Below are 19,357 nucleotides of genomic sequence, written 5' to 3' on the forward strand. Positions count from 1 at the left end.
ATGTGCTCACCTGCATCCATGCACACACCTGTGCACACACATTTATGCACGTACATACATATGCACACACACACACAGAGTACACGGGCATGCACCGCCAGAGGGCGGCAGAGACTATTTAAAGGGGTCGAGGCAGTGCCTTCCCCCCATCCTTCCCCGTACCCCCTATCTCCTACCCCATAGCCCCCTATCCCCTGCCCCATACCCCCCTATCCCCTGCCCTACACCCTTTATCTTGTAGCCTGTACCTCGGCTGCAGGTGGCACAGCCGCAGCTGAAGGGATTTGGGAGGCATAGGTGGAGGATGAACCGCCACCCAGGGGAAATGGGCAGGTCAGGGCTGAGTGTCTGGGTCCTGGTGCCACCTTGTTCCCGCTGATGAAGCTCCGTGTTCCTCCCAGCCCCAGGACCTGGAGGCCCCTCCGGCACACACCTTCAAGATGACGAGCTTCAAGAAGGTGAAGGCATGTGGGATCTGCCGACAGGCCATCACGCGCCAGGGCAGCACCTGCAGAGGTGAGCTGGGGCCGTGGGCACGCGTGTGCATGGGGACATGCCAGGGAGGTCAGGACATCGGGGATATGTGTGTATCCCTGCATGCACGAGGATATGAAGGTGGGAACATGTGCCTGTGCCAATCTGTGCACACACGCGTGCCTGTGTGTTAGAGGGAGAACTGTGGTTGTGAGAGAGTATGTGCAGTGCCTTTGTGGGTGGGAAGGTGGCTGGGAGGCGAGGGTGGCCCGTGGAGGCACTTTGGTGTCGCACATGTACGTGGCTGTGTGTCAGCTTCATGCGTGTGCAGTGGGTGTGCAGCGGCCACCACGTGCGTGCACATGGGTGCAGGTCTGTGCACACACGTGGGTGCTCACCCCCTGAGCCGTGCTTGCTGCCCATGGCACCCCGTGGGTCACAGGCGGGGCTGCGAGCCCTCGCACGTGTGTGGTGTCGTTGAGCCCCGTGCAAGGGGCGGACAGAGGAAATGGGAACAATGAGGCTTCCTGTGCTGCAGGAAACAGGCCCAAGGGGAGCAGCAACTGGGGTGCGGCTGTGGCCTGGGCCATGCTGCGTGGGACCCTTGTGTCCCCTGGGGATGGGACACGTGTCTTTGCAGGGCTGCCCAGGCAGTGTAGTGGTGCCCTGTGTAAGTGCGTGTCCCCAGCAGTGGCAAACACGCCTGCACTGCCCATGTGCACGTGGCCTCCGTGGGGGCGCGGGTGGAAGTGTGCAACAGCAGCGCACTGGAAGGAGGGAAGGAGGGCACTGGCAGCATCCCTGTAGTGCTCTCATCCATTCCAGTGTCCATGCGAGGCCCTGTGAGACCTGTCCATGCATGGCCTCTCTTCATGCTGTTCACCCTGGGCACTGGGGCTTGCACACGTGCACATTTGCTGGCACGTTGGCACAGTGTGTGCCCCAGAGCCACATTTTGTGCGCCTGCTGCTGTGCCGTGCTGGTTCCACCTGGAACGTGTGCGCAGCAGTGCAAGGTGTGGGCGTCCCTGCGCGCGTGTGCACGTCCCGGCAGCCAGTGCCCAGTGCCAAGTGCTCTGTGCCTGCAGTGCCCCCTTTCTGCCCTCACGTGGGGTGCCCGCAGACTGCCCCCAGCACTGCTGCCCCTCCTGCATCCACTAACCCTCTCTCCCCTCTCTCTCCCACAGGCTGCAAGCTCTCCTGCCACACCAAGTGCCAGGCCAAGGTAAGGCCAGTGCCCTGAGGTGTGCCCAACCCTGCCTGGGGGCATTGGAGATTCAGAGGGGGAATGCCATGGCCCATGCCAGCTGACCCCACTGGATGGGCACCCAGATGGGCTGGTGGCGCTGGGCTGGTCATGGTGGCACTGGTGTCACTGCTGGGTGAGGCTGACAGTGCCATCCTGCTGCCTGGTCCCTGACAGCACGTGCCTGTCTGTGTATGAGGCTGGGTTTTGGGGTGCAGCCCTTCTCAGAGAGGACCAGCAGGCATCTGTTCTCCAGTACCTGGAGCGGGGTGCCCTTTGCCAGGGTGAGTGCTGCCACACGTGGGTGCCATGCGCCGCAGCCGAGCGCTGCCAGCTGCATGCACACAGGCTGAGCACCTCTGCCGATACCCAGCCGGGGGCGGATCTTGCTGGCAGGAGACAGTGGAGCTGAGGATGCCCGGTGGTGTCTGCCTATCCAGCTGCTGCTCCGGCAGAGGGGGACCCTACAGCAACCCAAGTTCTCCGAGGAGCTGGAGGTGGGCACGGTGCCCACCACTGCACTGCCGGGGCAGGGGAGGCTTTGTGTTCTCAATCCCTGGGGAGGCGTGTGTGCCAGCTGTCTCTGGGGCTGGCATCCTGGGCGGGAAGAGGCTGGCATGCCCCGGGCAGACAGCGTAGGCTGGGACATGCCTGTTCCCGTGCCCATGCCTGTGCCCAGCTGGGCAGGGAGGGAAAGGAAAGGGGGGGTGCTGTGCCGGGGGCCGGGCACACGTTGGGCTTTGCAGGGTGCCACGGTATGGGTGGTGGTGCAGGGCAGGCACTGGCAGCAGCCCTGGCACCGAGTTCTGGCTGGGCTTTTGGGGGAAGGGGGGGCTGTGGGGTATCCTGGGCCTTGAGCGGGCCAAGCAAAGGCGGCTGGGAGGCTTAGTGGATCTGTGCCAGCCCCAGGACCCTGTGTCAACTCTGGGCCACCCCAGGATCCCGTGTCACCCCGGGCAGCCTGTGCCAAAGATGCCAGGAAGGCTGAGGCCAGAGAAGGTGGCCTTGCCGGAGTACTGTGGGGAGAGCTGAGAGGGGCGTGCGGTGAGGGGATGCCCATGGTACGGCAGGCGGTGGCAGGGAGCATCTGCCAGTGGTTTCCAGGAAGGAGGGAGTGTCAGGAAGCATGTGTGTCTGGCTGTGAACCCGGTGGGGACTCTCCAATGTCTGATAGGGGGTTGTATACCAAGAGGGGGTTCATACCAGGGTCCCAGCATCTGGATAGACTGTGCGCAGGGGCAGCCTTTGGCTCGCTCTTGTGGCCGACTGCATTTCATTAGCCTCCATCACCCTTCCCACGCTCGCTGGAAGCTGGAGCCCCCTCGGTGGGGCCAGCTAGCTGAGGGGTGTGCTGCTGGGGGGGAGCGTGCATGGGGCCAGGGCCAGGGGCCTTCCGCGGAGCTCCTTTGGGCCAGCGCCCAGGGAGGGGCTCCTCCGGTCGGGCAAATGGCCAGCTGACTCACACGCCGGCTTGTTATTGTGGGGTCTCCGGGGAGGGTGTGTGTGGGGAGGGGGCTTGGCATGGAGCAAAAATGGCCTCTTGTATACCTGAAGTCCCTCATATTTAACCCCTGCACCTCCAGGATACTTTGGAGAGGGAAGAAGGACTCGCCCCCAAAGTGCCGGCAGCTGCACCCCGCAATGCTTCCTCTTCCTGCCCTGGATATGCTGCCAAGGTCCTGGTGTCCCCTGGCTCTGGTTTCTTCTGGCCCTGGAGTCTGCCCCACCATGCTGTTGGCAGTGTCTTCTCCTTGGTCCTCATATTCACCCCCCTGGGACTTCCTCCACCTCCTTGTTCTGCCCCCCAGCATGGCCAGCTCCCAGCCTGCTGCATCCTGGCCCAGCCAGGGGAAAGCCCCCACTTAAAAACCTCAAATGGACTGGGTATAGGGGAGGGGGGAGAGATGGGGTTGTGGGTAGGGTGTAAAGGGTTTACTGCTGGTAATCAGTGTGGGGTGCTGGGGGGTACCACAGGTGTGATGGGGAGGGGGGCGCTGGAATGTATGTGGGAATACCTGGGAGCTTTTGGGGTGCCATGAAAAGGCAGTGAGCAGGCAGAGCTGTACCAGGGAGGGCAGGACCTGTGCCCTGACAGTGACTTGCACCCCTCAAGTTTCCATCCTGCCTGACAGACAGTGGGGGAGCAGTGGTGGAACCTACTGCCCTGTGGTGCCAGTGATGCTGGTGGGATGCCCAGTGCCTGTGAGTGGCTGTGGAGTGGCCAGGGCAGCTGCACACACATCAGCAGGGAAGAACAACAGTGTTCCCATGCCCATGTAAGGCCCTTCTTGCGCCCTGCGCCTCCACTCAGGGATTTTTCCTTGCTTAGCAAACCTCCCTCCCTCTCTCCAAGAGGGATGGTTGGATGGATGGACACTGGTATGTATGTGACACACACAGCCTGCCCCCTCCCTCCTTCCCTGCACCAAAACTGCCTGCCCAAAGCTGCGGGGGTGTATCTTCCTTTGGGAAGTGGGGAAACTGAGTCACAGAGCCCTGCCTGGGGCCAGCAGGAGTCAGGGAACGTGGTGTGGGGTGCAGTACTTCTGTGTCTGCATTCAGGCGTGGGTCAGCCTGTGTGTTGGCACGTGCCAGTAGTGGCACAGCCAGGATCTGGTGGTGACATGGCTCTCCTGACCGAAGATGCTCCAAGCAGTGGGGCCATGCAGGCATGTCCCAAATCAAGGGATATCCTGGTAGTGTCCCTGTCCCCCGGGATGCCTTCACTCTGACTGTGGCTGGATCTTGCCATGATGCTGGTTGGAGAGGCTGAGAAAAGATGGGGGATGACGCTGTTTCCTGTAGTGAGAGCTGGCCCTGTGATGGATGGTTTGGCTGGGGGACAGGGAGCGCTGTGGTGTTTGGCTGCCGAATCAGCTGGCGATTGCTGGTGCTTGGTTCTGGGAAATGGCGCCTGTGCCAGCCCCTGGGCCTGGCAAGGCTCCAGCCTGCCCTGCTCGCCCCTGCCACACAGGGGCCCACTGGTGCTGGGGGAGTGGGAGTGCTGGGCTGTGCCAAGAGGGGAAACTGAGGCACATCACTTAGCATGGGGCCAAGGGGCCTAGGGGGTTGTCCCCCAGTGTCTCTTCCTGGGGAGCTGAAAGTGCACACTGGAGCCATGCCAGGCTGCTGGGCCACGTGTGTATGTGTGTGCTGTGTATGTGAGCACCTGTGAGCACATGACCGTGTGTGCTCACAGACGCATGCATGAGTGCATGAGCTGCAGGGAAATGCACGTGTGTGCGAGAACATCCATCTGTGTGCATGAGCACGCGCGCACACGAGCAGGTGGTCACATGCATGTGCTCCCAGTTCACTGCCATCTATCCCCGCTGGCCTCACGCCAGGCCTGGGTTGTTTTTCAAGTGCCCCCTGCGATGGGACTGCGGGGGGGGGGTGGGTTTGTCCATCATTAAACCGGGGGCTGGAGCAGGGCCAGGGCCGGGCAGCGAGGCATGTCCCGGCCAGAGCAATTGGTCCCAGTGCCCGCGGTGTTGATGGGCCCTTGGTGGTGGAGGAACGCTGTAGGACCCAGGGCAGGGTGTGTGGTGGTGGTGGTGGTCGTGAAGGGGATGTGCCACCCCTCAACTGGTGCTGGGGATACCCCCTGCTTGTAAAACAAGTCAGAACTAGGAAGGGAAACTGAGGCAAGGAGTGGTTGGACAGGCTCGACTCCTGGTGATCAGCACCCTGCAGCCGTGCCACGGCCAGGGGCCCAGGCAGTGTTGGGGGGCATGGCCAGGCAGTGTATTGCAGGTTCCCGGTGGCAGTGCCAGGAAGAGGGGCTGCAAGGAGGGGACACCCATGTCCCAGCTGCGGCAGGCTCTGTCCATGGGACTTGTGGCTGTCCAGTCCCTGCTCCCTGCCCCAGCCACTCTGCCTCCTCCAGTGCTGTTGAGGGGATAATGTACTGGTCATGTGGGAGCTGCCCATCAGGTCCCTGTCCCCAGTGCTCCTGTTCAAAGCCACCCCCCCCGTGCTTTGGCACAGGTAATTAGCAACACCCCTGGTCTCCACAACAGAGTGGGCGGGGCGGGGGGGGGGGGGGGAAGGAATAGTGCAGGAATATGTCCTTGACCCTGGCATGGGTCCAGCTGGGGTGGAGGGATGAGGGGCTGTGGGGGCTCAGCCCTGCCCCGGTGCTGTGCCAGGTTGTGTTTGTGCAGCAGGTCCTGGAGGGGGTTTTGTTTTTTTTTCCCTGCCTCTTTCCTTTTTCCCCTTCTTTACGTCACTGCCCAAATATTCGGCCTCTCAGCTCCAGTGGGGGGCCGGCTCGGCTGCTTGGATGACTTGGGGCCCTCCTCTGCACCCTCGGGGTGCTGCACAGAGAGGGTGGGCAGGGCAGAGGGGATGCTGAGACTGGCCATGCTCGCTGCACTGGTGAGCACTGGCCAGGACAGGCCTGGGTGGTGTCACATGAGGCAGCAGGGACCACCAGCCTTCCTCCTTGGCAGCTCCTGGGGCTGCAACCATCTTCCCAGAGCCCTGCCGTGGTGGGAAGCAGGGTCCATGTCTGCCTCATTTCTCACTGATTTTCTCCCTTCCCAAACCAGTTTGCATCCCCCATGGCCACCCCTCCTGAGACCTGCCCTGGGAAGGGTGCTCCAAGAGGTGGCACTGATCCCAAAACAGCTGAAAGGTTTGGCTCAAGAGGGGCTCTACAGACCCTGCTCTGGGGCTTATCTCCTGTGTGCTTTCATCTCTGGAGATGAACCGCACCTGGGTGCCTGGTCCCCAGGTCTCCTTTCTTCCACTGACATCTGGGGTAATGATGCTCAAGGGTGTTTGTTTAGAGTCAGAGAGGAGCTGTTTCATGTGAGGGGTGGTTTGTTTGGGGGGGCTGGGAGTCACTGGAGCCACTTTGCAGACTGCTGGACTTGCTCCCGCTGGCACTTTGACCCTATGGCTCCGGGAGATACTTTGGCGGCTGTAGTTCAAGGATGTTGTCAGGACTTCTCTAGCTGTGTCCTGTGAAAGGGACACGTCATGTTCCCAGGGGACAGTTCCTGTCACTGTCCCGGGGACCAGGACAGGGACATGCTTTTAGTGCCCTTCACTCACCCACTCATTTCCATCCCATTCAGTTGCTGATACTTTCCCATCTGGCTCCAGCTCTTCCTCTGCTGATGTTTCCCAGGGCCTGGGAGCCATCCTGTGGCCTCCTCCCAAGGAGTTTGGGCTCTGGGGCCTGTGCAGGGGTCCATGCTGGAGCTGAGCTGGGGTTCACGCTGTGCTCCGCTGGTGCAGGATGTTCCTTGCCCCTCCATCCTTGTTGCATCACTCCCATGTTTTTGGGATGACTGGTTTTTGTGGGCTGTGGTGATGGTGGGACTTGTTTAGGGGTGTCAATGGATCCTGGCCATGTGGTTTTGTCCCTAGAGTGGTGGCTGTTGGGATCTGACCCTGTGCTGTTGGGTGCTGGGGAGGGTAGAGGGCCTGGCTGGTGCTTGCTTGGGATGGGGGTGAGGAGATGCCCTCCAGAGATGTTTGGCTCTGGCGCTTTGTCCGTGGCAGCAGGAAGGGTCTACAGTGCCTTTTGGTGCTCCCATGCCATGGCACTGTTGGGTTGCTGTGGAAACTGAGGCATGGAGGGGCTGGGAAAGATCTCCTGGAACTGGAGTGTACTCACAGGAGTGGTGTCCCCTAGGGGGACTTGGAGGAGGGCAAAGGGAGAACCCCTTACCACAGACCCTTCCCTGGTGACTTTTGAGGGGGTGGTGACATAGGAGGGGTGTTGGGGTCCTGCACCGCTCCAGCAGAGCCAGTTCCAGCCTTTTGGCTGAGCCCACGGCTTCAGGACGGAAATGCAAACAGGAACGGGGAGGCGTTGGGTGAGAAAATGTCAACAGCGCTGGGCCGGGTGCCTGGCTCGCCGCCTCCCTGGCCAGCTCGCCACTCTTTGGGCCGTGCTGGTGGGCTTCCCCTCTTTGCTGTGGGGTCTCCTGGCACTGAGCACTTGCTTGTACAGCAGGGCTGGGGCTGGGTTGCCCCAGGGGCGGCCAGGGAGACCAGGGCTCCATCCATCGACATGCAGCCCCCCGAGGAGGAGGAGGAAAGAGGAGGAAGGGAGGCAGGAGGAAGGCCAGGGGGATGCTGGGCACACTCCAGGTTTGGGACAGGCAAAGGGGGACTGGCATGACTTCACATGCTGAGTGACAGACGGGGCTTTTCCAGCATTTTGGCTTTGATTTTTAGTTGAGAGGCGGGCTGATAAATGTTCACATCCTCCCCAACACTGGGGGTGTGGGACACCCAAGGACCATTAGGTGGGCACTTGGTCCCGCATATGGCAGGGGGGCACCAAGTTGTGCCAGGGGGTGCCAGGCAGGCCCCAAGCAGGGCCCCACACACCGGTCCCTGCCACCCCCCCGCCAAGGGCACAGGGACGCCGGTGGCGTCACGCGGGGCGATAAGGCCCCGACCCCGCTGCACCCCGCCGCCCGCCGCGGCCCCTCGGCACCGGGTGCGAGGAGTTTTGAAGGGGGAGGTGGTGGAGGTGTGGTGGGGGGTAATTTTTTTTTTTGGGGGGGGTCTGCCCACCTGCCGGCACCCCTACCCCCGGGCCAGCTGCTCGAGTCAGGCTCCTGGTTGCCTTTAAGGGCGTTTTTGGGGGAGGCGAGGGGAGCGGAGCGGGGCCGGACTTGGAGCGCGCCGTGCAGCTGGGGAGAGGGAAGAGAAGAAAGAGGGAGAAGAAGCGAGGGAAGGGAGGGGAGCGGTGGAAAAAGTCGCCCGGGACCCCACTCCTCCCCAGGGCTGGGGCCGGCGCCCCCGGGGTCCTCAGCCCCCGGCCGCCCCGGGGGTGCGGAGGGGAGCGGGGAGCCGGCGGGACCTCCCTGCGCCCCTCCATCGCCGGGGTCCCGCTTGTGGGGAGCGAAACCCTTCGGCTCTCCCCCTCCTTCCCTCCCCTCCCTCCTCCCTCCCTCCTTCCTTCCTTCCTTCTCCAGGCTTGGCCCGGGGAGGGAGGGGGGCTCTGCCTGCAGTCTGCCTTCACGCCTGCCCGCCCGGGCGACGCCGGGCTCCCGCCTGCCCCCCGCGGCCCCTCCGGCCGCCCCCCGCGCCCCCCGGGCCAGGTGAGGCTGCGGTGCCGTCCCTCTCGGATGTAGGCAGGCGAGACCCCGGATGGATTTCGGGAGCGTCATGAACCAGGTACGGGCGGGCGGTGAGGGCACAGGGGTCTCCAGGCCCCCCGGGACTGGGGGGGTGCTGGAGGGGGTGTCATCTCTCCAGGGGGCGGGGGCCACGCGTGATATCCGAGCGGTGATGGGGTGGTGCGTGGATGGGGGTGCTGCCCCCCCGTGTTGGGGGGGTCCGCAGTTGTCGGTCACCAGAGGGGATCTCGGGGTGCGGGGGGGCTCGAAGAGGGCGATGCGGTGCTCGCAGGGAGGAGGACTTGGGTAGGGGGTGAGGGCCGGTTTGCTGCCGGCTGGGACCTGTGAGCGGCTCCGGGGGCCGTGCCCCCCGTGCCCCTCTCGCCGCCTCGCCAGGGCCGGTGACTCTCGGGGTGCCCCGGAGCGGGACACACAGGCGCTGCGGTTTGCGTGCCCCCCCCCCTCTCCGAAGTGCGTAGGGACACGTCCCCGTGGAGCGAGGACTGCGCGGGAAAGCGGGGTCCGCCCCCGGCACCCCGCTCCCGCCCCGCAGCCGGGGGGCGATGCCGGCCGCCTGTCACCGCCGCGGGGGGGACACGGTGGGGGGCTGCCCCTGGGCCGGGACACCCTGGCAGCCCACGGGTTAACCCCCCTCCCCGGCGGGACCGTCAATGGTTAAACTCCGGGTTAATGAGTGGCGAGGCAGCCCCGGCGGGTGCCAGCCCCCCCCGCCGCCCCCCCGGACAGGGATCCCCGGCCCCTCGGCGCCGCTGGGCCCGCAGAGGGTTAATTCCGTCAGGGCAGGTCCCGGCGCAGATGTTTTTGGGCTGTGCTTCTGGGAGAGGAAACGGCCGAGCGAGGGAGGCATCAGCCCGCTTGAGTTTAGGGGGAAAACAAGGAAAAAACGAGAAGTGCTCCGTTCCCGGGCGCCTGAGCCCGCTCGGCGCTGGCGTCAGCCTTGGTGCGGGACCGGTGACCCACACACCAGTGTGCGTGCTGGGGGACAGCTGGCAGGGACAGTGGGGTGACAGTGGCTGCGCCCCCTGCGTGCTCATGGCACTTGAGTCTGGGGGTTCTGAGGGGCAACCAAGCCGGCGCCTCTTGTCCCTACAGCGTGTTGGCACTGGGAAGACAACGTGTGTCCTGTCTGGAGTCTGAAACCACCCCCAGGGAAAGTGGATCGGTGGAAAACGAGCCTCCAGCTCTCACCCTCTCTAATGAAGCCACTTTGTTAGTGATCCTGCTGGCCCCGGGCAGGGTGCTGGGCCTTGGAGCTGGGCTTCCTGAGCCCCCCTTTTGGGGTCCCTAGTTGCGGGGTCCATTTGCCTCTGCCCTTGGCCACCCTTCTTCCTGCTTTGCTACTGTCTGGTCCCTGGCCTTGTGCAGGGTATCTCCAGGGTATCTGGTCACAGTGCCAGCAGTCCCTGGTCAGCACTGGAGTTTCCCTGATGGGTTTTGGGACACAAGAGAGAAGAGCAGTTCTACAGCACAGCTCCTGGTTGGGGGGGAGTATCTTTGTCTCCACTTCTCCCTCCTATTCCTGCATCTCCTCAAAACGGCAGATGGGGGGACACCACTTTTGGAGGTGCTGCTCAGCATTTCAGTTTCACTGCAGAGTTTTCAACTCTATCCTACAAGGTGAGGACACAGCACTGACTCCAGTCTCCATCTGCCTTGGGCCTTTCCCTCACAAGTAGAGCCCCTGGGCTCAGTACTGGGGAGCTAAGACCCCTTGGGGCAGCCAGGGCTTGTTTTGGCACCTTAACCACCCCTTGAGGTGGGTTGCAGACCCATGGGCACTGTCAGGTGCCCCTGATGCTGGGAGGCAGCCCAAAGCATGCAGCGGGATCTGAGTGCACAGAAAGGGGTTTGGCTGATGCTCCACCAGAGGGGATGTGTGGGAAGGATCCATTGCACTGGGCTCAGGGTGGGGCGCAGACTGCTGACAAGCTGGTGTGCTGACCAGTCCCACAGAAGTGCCCGTGCTCCAGCCAGTCCCATGCCAGAATCCATTTGTTGATCAGTCCCATGTGAGAATCCATGTGCTGGCCAATCCTGTGTGGGAATCACTGCTCTGACCAATCCTGCATGAGAATCAGTGCTCTGACCAATCACCTGTCCAAATCCATGGATTGACCAGTGCTCTGGGACAGTTTGTGGAGTGATTAATCCCATGTTAGAATGCAATGTGCTGGCCAATCCTTCGTGAGAATCCATGCATTTACTAATCTCAGGTGAGAATCCATGCACAGACCAACCCCACATGAGAATCCAGTTGCTGCCCAATCCCATGTAAGAATCATGCATTTACCAATCCAGTGTAAGAACCTGTTCATGGAGCAGTCCTGGTGGAACCCCCTGCAGCAGAGTCTGTCCCAGCCAGTCCTGGTGTGACTCCGTTCCTGGCCTATTCCCAGTGCGGGAGCTGCTCCCTGGCCAATCCTGGTGTCTGGTTTGACTCTGGGGAGTTGGTGAGAGGGTGGGGGGGGTCCTGGTGCTTTTTCTTGGGGAAGGCTGGTGCAGAGGGGGGCAGTGACCCCATGCTCTCCCTTAGGCTGGTTGTGGGATCCCCATGGGACTGGGCTTAGGGGTGTCCCCACAGTGGGATGGCAGCACACGTGTGTGGTGCTGGCAGCAGAGCAGGGCAGGGCAGGGCAGGGCTGGGGCTGTGGGGCCAGAGCCAGGCAGGCGCGTGCTGGCCCGTGGGGCTGGATCCAGACCTGCTGCCTCCAGATGTTGCCTTTTTAGGCACTGGAGCACAGCACATCCCTGCCTGTGGCCGGCCCTGTGCCGAGCCAGTGCCTGCAAGCAAAGTAGGGACAGTCCCTGTCCTGGTCATGTGGAGGCATCTCTGTCCCCCTTCTGTCCCCCAAAAACACCCTTCTCCCCCCAAACAGGGTCAGGGATGCTACCTTCTCTCCCTTCCCCTCATCTGCACTTGGCAGCACGGAGGCTGATTGCTCAAACCGCCCCGGAGCCGGGACCTGCCCTTATTTGGGTTGAAACCAGGGCTATTTTGGTGCAGCTGCCTCCATTGCAACCCCTTGAAGCTTCTCTGTACATTGTTTTTCCTGTCCTGTCCCATATTCCTGTGCCAGGGCTGCTGGCCAGGCCAGCCATGGGCTCCTGGGGACCATCACCCTCCCAGTGTGCCGTGTGTCCCAGGGTGTCTTGGGGTGCCACTGGTGGCCCCCATGGCCACTGTGGGGTGTCCCCTGTGGCATTTCATCCCTGATTTGCAGGGCTGTGTGTACCGGGTAACCTCTGTCCTGGTCCTGCTGCCGCCTTCCTGGCGGGGATGGGCCACAGGGCGGCTCCTCATCAACATACCAAGGGAGAGACAGAGGAGATAGCGCTTGTCCCAGCGTGGGGGACATCCCTGGATGGCTCTTTGCCGTGTGGTACCCTCCCTGGTGCCATCAGCATCTCTTGGCAAATGCAGGGGTGGGGCAGACTTGGTGGCCTCTGCCCTGGCATGGGTGCTGTTCAGGCATCCAGGCATGGAGGGGATGGCACAGTGACAGTCCCTGACCCAGCTGCAGGGTGGGCTGGGGATGCTTGGAGGGAAGCCTGGGAGCGGTGAGACCTCCGTGCCCCAGCATCAGCCCAGTCTGACTCACCCTGAGCTGCTGGCCAAGCCGCTCCCATGCCCTTTGGCGCATCTGTCAGTTACTCCCACCCGATGGGAGAAGTCCCAAAAGCAGCACCCCGGGGTACTGGTGGGGGGGCAGAGAGGAGCTGTGTGGTGCACGGGGTGCTGCCCCCTCCCAGGGACCCCCATGTTTGCAGTCTGGGGCTCTGTGTGGCTGCCCTGTGCCTCGCACACTGGGGTTGTGCTGGGCAGGGTGGAGCTGGGGTGGGGGGGGAGCGGGTGTGCATGGAAACATGCCGTCCTCCCGCCGGGGACATGTTGCATAAACAGGAGTTTTGCCAGAGCTGCAAAATATGTGAGGGCAGGAGCAGCCAGCACGTGGTGTGGGCAGAGGGTACCTGACCCCTGTGCAGGGCAGGGGGCTGACCAGAGCACAGACCCCATAGTCCCTTATGCCAGGCAGGGGAGAAGGATGCTGCAGCTGGTCACATTAGGAATGGGGGAACAGGGGTGCTGGAGAGGGAAAAACCTTCCCCAACATCCCCAATTTGGTGGTCCCGACCCATCCCCTAGAAGTGTCTTCTGCTGTGAGGTGCCCGATGGCAGCTCACATTTGGCCCCACACTGTGGCTGAGAGAGGGCTTGGCACAGCTTGGCTGTGGCTGGTCTGGAGGGACTGGTGAGTTGGGGAAGGGCTCTGAGGATGGCTGGGGAAGTTACTGTGGCCTGTGGCTGTCCCTGGGACTCCCTTTGCTTGAGGCAGGATCTCGGGGTGAGCAGAGAATCGTGGGGTGCATGGGGAAGTGATTTGCAGCCCAGCTGGGATGTAGGTGGCACAAAGCTGAGATGAACTTGCTTGGGAGGAAGTGGTCCCTCATGGGGTGATGTGGGACTCACATGGGCTGAGCTGGCGTTTATGCTGCCCTAGCATTGTCCTGTGGGATGCCAATGTGGCCACTGAGTCACATTCCTCTTTGACAACTGCATTTCCAGACCGCAGGGAGTAGTGTGCCTTGCTTCTCTCTCTTGAGTCCACATCCTTTCTGAGTAGTGGGGCCATGAAGGTCTGCCTGAAGCTGCCTTGCTTTGAGAGGGTCCGGGATGTCAGAGTGTCCCTTTTGACAGCATGTCTCCAGCTCCAACCACACCACCTGGGCTGGCTTGCTGGCATCTCAGTGCCTGGCCATGGGAAGCATCTCTGGTGTGCTGGGCTCTGTGTGAGGGCTAGGCTGGCTGGTGCTGCATCTGCTCCTGGCATAGTAAGGGTCAGCACCAGCCCGGATATTGTCCGGCTCCGGAATGTTTATCGGAGCTCCTGGGGAAGGGAAAAACAAAAACCGCCACCCAAAGGAAGGGATATGCGTCAGAGATGGGCCTGGATCACCCACCGGCAGCCGGACGGGCCATGCTGTGGGCTGTGGGCCAGTGCTTGCCCGGCTCCAGCAGCCCAGCTGGGGAGACCCCAGCACGCCCAGTACTGCTCTGATCCAGCCCGTTCCTGAATCGCAGGGTCCCTCCATGGAGGTTTGTTTTCCCCCAGCCCTGCTGGCATCTTGCAGGTTGGGGCTACAACCCACAGGGATGCCCCACTGGAGCAGCACCTGGCAGTGTCCCTGGACACTTCCACGGGTGTAAGGGCTGTTTTACTGAGGGAGGAGGAGGGAGAGGAAGGAGGTGCTGAGGGAGGGAGGTGTGAGCAGTGGTTGCAGCATGGAGAAGTCTCTGAGGTGTCTCATCCCTGGGTACGAGGTGGATGTCTGCATTCCTCCAGCCTCGCTCAGTTCTTGTGAAATGGTGTCGAAGTCCCGTCGGGATCTGTGGTGCAGAGGTCAGTCCCTGAGCTGCAGCTGGAAGGGTTAGGTGGAAGAGAGATCTCATGAGCTACTCTGCACTGTGGCGGTGTGGCCAGGGACTGTCAGGGTTTTGCCAGCCAGGTGTTTATTTCTGGGCTTGGATGTGTCAAGGGTATCGAGTTTCTCTAGGTATAGCGACAGCTGGTGATGAGCGAGGGAGCCCATCATTGCTTTGCAGCGGAAGGCTGCAGGGTGTGCCCAACCCTTTATGAGACATCAGAGAGTCCTATCACTCGTGGCCACGGGGCCTCGTTTGCTGAGAAACTGATTTTTCTGCTTGGCAAAACTCGGGTCTCACGGCAGCAGCTTGTGGGATGTGGCTGCTGGGATGGATGGGGCTGCGACCTGGGGGGCCGAGTGGGTGGGTGGGGGGCCATGGGGGGCTGGTGGGGTGGGCGGCAGCCCTGCTGCGCCTCGTTCCTCGCATTCCTGGGCAGGGCTGCTGGGCGGCGGGGTCGGCGGCGGGGGCCAGCCGGCAGGAATGCAAACACCGGTGAGGGGGAGAAGAAAGGCCGCTGTGTCTGCCACGGCAAAGCGAAGCCTGGACCAGGGCTGTGCGGGTCCCCCTGCCTGTCCCACCCCTCCCTGCACCGAGGGATGCAGGGATCCCTGAGGACAGAGATGGTGGCTCTTCTGGGGGTCGCTGCAGTCCTGTATGGAGTGATACTCTCACGGGTCCCATGGGGCGAGAGGGGTGCTCCTGCACCTCTAGGTCAGGAATTGGTCTTCCCTCGGGAGGGAAGGGAAGGGGCAGGGTCTTCCTTCTTAACTCTTGGTCTGAGGGCATGTTTGAGCCAAACTTGAGAGAGGGATGGAAGCTGGAAACAGCTTTACGTTCCTGCAGTCCTTGTAAAACTGCCTTTCTGGGATGCGAGAGTGCCATACAGCCTGAGTTGCTGTCTCCTGTGGATGGGAAGAGTGGTGTCGGGTGAGCACTAGCCCATAATAGACATCAGAGAATCCTCAAGGGCAGGGAAATACAACCACAGGCACCCCAGTTTTTTCCCTTTTCCAGCCAGAGGTGCATTTGTAGCCTGCAAACTTCCTCATGCCGACAGCAGAGGAGGGCTGGGCATGGACTCTACCTGGCTGTGGGACCAGTGTGTCCCATGGTGGGGGAGCTGCGCATCCCCCCCCATCTCTGGCCCTGTAGCTGGGGCTGGGCGGGGGTCAGGGGCGCTTGTTGAGCATCCCCAGGGGAAGAGCACGGCAGTGTGCGGGGCACGGTGCAGGGTACAGCACAGCCCTCGTCGGCTCCGTCCTCAGCAGCGGCTCGCTGCCGGAGAACATTCCAGGGAGGCTGGCGTGGGGCCAGCGCCGCGGGGCAGGGAAAGGGGCCTTTTATGGAAGCGTTTCTGCATTAGAATAAAATCATAATAATAATGCGCAGGGGAAGGGAGCGGGAGGAGGAGGAACCCCTGAAGAAAACAGCGAGACGGGATGGGAGCAGGCTAGCAGCTGGGGAGGGGAGCAGGCGCTGGACATCACCCTCTGGGACCAGTGTGGGATGGGATATGGGTGCTCCAAGTGGGGTGCTTGGGGCAAATCCTTCTTTCTATGGCCCAGGGCAGGAGAGGCAGAGTGGGGTGCAGTGGGTCCCCATGCTGCCACGGTAGAGGACCAGCCCCTGAGTGGTGTTTGCCGTCTTGGCTCCGTCCTGGGATGGGGCAGGGGATAGCTGACTGGGGTCACTGCTCCTGGTGGGGTTTGTAGAGGACGCAGTGCCGAATCACACCCTCCCACTACTGTTGGCATCTCTGGGCCAACACAGGGCTGGAGTGCCTGTGCCTGCTGCCCCAGCACCAGCAAGGCACTGCCTCTCCCACCCTGGCATGCTGCTGCTTCCCGACGGACTGGGGTGCACACAAAACCCAAGGTTAATTGTCAGTAATTGCCGCTGGTAATTAAGGTAACAATAGCTGGGCTGTTCAGCTGGCGGCTGCAGCAGCTCACGAGGCTGGGCTGGGGTTTGTTCCAGGAGCTGCTCTTGGCATCAGGCGTCCACCCTGCGCCACGCTGTGCTGTGCCCGCCATGCCCACCTGGGCTGGGGCTGGGACTGGGGCTGTCCTGGCTCCCTGGCCAAGGATGAATGGCACAGCTGCCATGGCCCTGAGCCTGCGCCCATTCCCAGGAAGCCAGCCTTGACCTTGGAATGCGGCCTATGCTCCTGCCTGGGGTGGCAGGAGTGCCCCTGCCGGGGGTGGCAGCAGTGCCCCTGTCACTTGCTTGGGTGGGTGCCGTTTTCCCTGTGGGGTGGGTGGGGGTGAATGCTGCATTCCAACCTCTTCCCATGCCGTATATTGGACAGGGTCTTCAGGGACTAATCCTGGTTCTTTTCTGCTTCCTTGCAGGCTGTGACCCCCTGCTCCCCCACTGTCAACTATGAGCTGGTAAGTGACACCTCCACTGTGAATCCTAGGTGACAGCCAGGGCTCTGGGGATGCTAAAGCATCCTGCTCTGGGTAGGGGGCTTTCTCTGTCCTGGGGCTTCAGGATGTGTCTTCCACCCTCAAAGCCACAGGGGTCTTGAGCTGGGGGTAATGGCACCCCCATTTTGGTGCTGTGCCCCCCACCATTGCTGGCTGAAGGGCATCCCACAGGTGAGCAGCACAAGTTGGAGCAGCCCAGCTATCATGGGACTCCTGCAGCTGGAGCTTTCAGGGAAGAGGGGCTTGCAGGGTTGCAGAGAGGGACAGGCAGATAGGACGTGACCATCCAGGGCTCCGGGGTCCCCTGGCGCAGAGGGCCTTCTCTCCCTGGCCAGATCTGGGGTGGTTTCTTACACACCCGGAGATGGCTGTACCAGATGTGCTTTTGGCTCGGGCGCCCAAGGCCGTGCATTTGCAGCTCTTGTTATTGTCACCCTTTACTATTGTCTCTCCTGGGAGTCTTTAATGATCTGCTGGGGCCAGGGCGTCGCACGGCCGTTCCCACCCTGTCCTCTCTGGACACCAGGAGAACAGCTGGATGCATCATCTCTGTTCACCCTGTCCTGGGGAGAGTGGATGTGGGGGTACTGGGCAGACAGCCACAGTCCTTTGTCACACTGCTCCAGGCCATAACTGGGCTCTGGGGGTAATGGGGCACTGGGATGTCACCTGGAGCCGGGCCATGCCCAGCAAGAGGTTTGGGAAGCATGGCATGATGGTGCCTACCAGGCAGTGTCCTGCCAGCAGAGCAGCTCCCCTGCCCCGTCCCCAGCCTGGCCATGCCCATGGCAGCAGGCAGAGCAGGCACGGGCAGTGGGGAGACTGGCATAGCCTGGGGCCAGTGCGGCAGTCCTTCCTATTTGCTCCAGAAGTGTGCCAAGGCTTGCTGGGGCAGGCGCCGGGGGGAGGAGGCCCTGGCACGATTTCAGCTGGGGCTCGGCAGCCTGGCAGTGCCGCAATATCCGTGCCTCACACAGGGCCCTGGGCTGGGCACCCCATAGCTGGGCAGGGGTCTCACCTGGAAAGTGAGTGTAGGGGATGTAGGTCTCACCTGCAAGCTCATGAGGGCAGTGCAAGAGCCCAAGTGAGCGAGGGCATGGGGTAGGAGTGGAGCATGCTCCCTGCCCTGGGGCCCCACGGTGGTTATCTGCCCCAGGTTTAATCTCTGCCTGCACCCCCCATCCCTGCCAACCTCCTTGGGCACTTATCGACAGCAAAAATATGTTGGCTTCGAGCTGGGATCGTTACTGTGGCTTTGGGAGGAAATCGAAAGGGGTTTGCCCTGTCTCGTGGATGGAAATGTCTGCTCTGGCCCTGCTGTCAAGAGTAGAACAGCCTGGTTTTGGGGGTAACCTCCATCCTCCTGGTCCCAAGACTCCCATCTGGGGACCCACCCATCTGGGTCCTTTTGCTGTGCCACCCCCAGGCACCATAACCACCATTCCCAGACAGAGGTATCTGTCTCCTGCTTCATATATTTGGGGTCCAGACACTTTCCCCAACCCAGGAAGTTAATTCCTGTCCCCAGCCTCCTTTCAGAGCTCTCTCCAGTGGCATGTTGCCAAATTTTCCCCTGTTTTGAGCATCTCAGACCCTGGCTCTGCTCCCACTGGGGTCCTTCACTGGCCCTGTGGGATCAGGCTTATCTTGGGGAGCTGGTCTTGCTGGTGGCCAGTGGCCAGGCTGGGTGTGGGACTGCACTGGGCTTGCCCTGTTGCTTACTTCCTAGCTGTAGGGTCTGACCATGGAGGATCCATCTGGAATCCCAGGGATGTGGGGGCACCAGGTGCCCATCAGGGAGCAGGCTCAGAGTTCAGCCAAGTGTTTCCCACTGGCAATGGTGGCCCCGTGCCAGTGGCTGTGGCTGAGAGGCAGGATGGCAGCGTCCTCGGTACCTGAGTATCCCAGCTCTGCACCTGGGTTTTGGGGGATTCCCGACCTTCAGGAAGAGCACATATGTTGGCAGGCAGGGAAGGAAACTGGACTGTGGTGCGTTTCCTAGGAAGCACCAGAAATAGCCAGGGGGAACTTTTGACCCTGGCCCCGCTCTGTGTGTTTCTCTCTCTCAAGCTCTCCTCTCTTGCTTGCCTTTTTCTCACCTTCTCCTTGCTCCTGCCTGCAGCCATCCCCGGGAGAGAGCATCACCAAGCAGGTAGAAGTCCTGGTAAGTGCAACCAGTCACAGAGGCTGATCTCTGCATCAAGACCTCCTGGGGGGACACTTGTACCTGTCCCATTGCTGCAAGCACCCCCTGCAGCCAAAATCCCTCAGCCTGGAATGCTCCTGTAGTTTCCCAATGTACCTGGGACCCTGAAGTCCTCTCTCCCTGCCAGCCAAGGTAATGATGGCCATGCCAAAGGCCAAGCGAGATGCCCAGGTTTGGTGGCAGAGGCGGTGGTGGAGCCCAGCATATTGGGGGCCGAGGCTTTTGCTGCAAAGCTGGCTTTCCTGTTTCAGAGCTGGGGATCTGTTATTTAATCTGTGGACATGAAATTGCTAAGACAGTGTAGACAAATGCACTGCCAAAGTCAACGCGGACAGCCTCCCCCCCGCCTGCAGCCAGCTTGCTGGCCTCCCTGCATGTTGGGGCTGGGACCCAAGGGATGGAGGCATGATGGTTCCCACGAGAAGGAGGATGAAAGCCTTCCTCACCTGAGATCTGGCTTTGCCTCATC

At 61.7% G+C, this 19,357-nt stretch overlaps 1 protein-coding gene across 6 annotated transcripts in view; it reads left to right on the forward strand.

The window, feature by feature from the left end:
• The first annotated feature begins 8,241 nt into the window (after nt 1-8,241).
• The window catches only part of TNS1 (tensin 1), a 54,903-nt gene continuing 43,787 nt past the window's right edge, over nt 8,242-19,357 (forward strand). For 3 of the 6 annotated variants that reach the window (XM_069020940.1, XM_069020942.1, XM_069020945.1), the window contains exons 1-2: nt 16,605-16,643; nt 18,805-18,846. Coding sequence is in view for 3 of the 6 variants with exons in the window: in XM_069020941.1 (XP_068877042.1) it covers nt 8,839-8,865; nt 16,605-16,643; nt 18,805-18,846 (108 nt within the window). In the remaining 3 variants the exon portion in view is untranslated. Of the gene's footprint in view, nt 8,866-16,604; nt 16,644-18,804; nt 18,847-19,357 lie in introns of those variants that run through there. The other 3 variants (XM_069020941.1, XM_069020944.1, XM_069020943.1) reach the window with 3 other exon arrangements.

This window comes from Aphelocoma coerulescens, chromosome 7 (assembly GCF_041296385.1).
Source record: "Aphelocoma coerulescens isolate FSJ_1873_10779 chromosome 7, UR_Acoe_1.0, whole genome shotgun sequence".
NCBI lineage: Eukaryota > Metazoa > Chordata > Aves > Passeriformes > Corvidae > Aphelocoma > Aphelocoma coerulescens.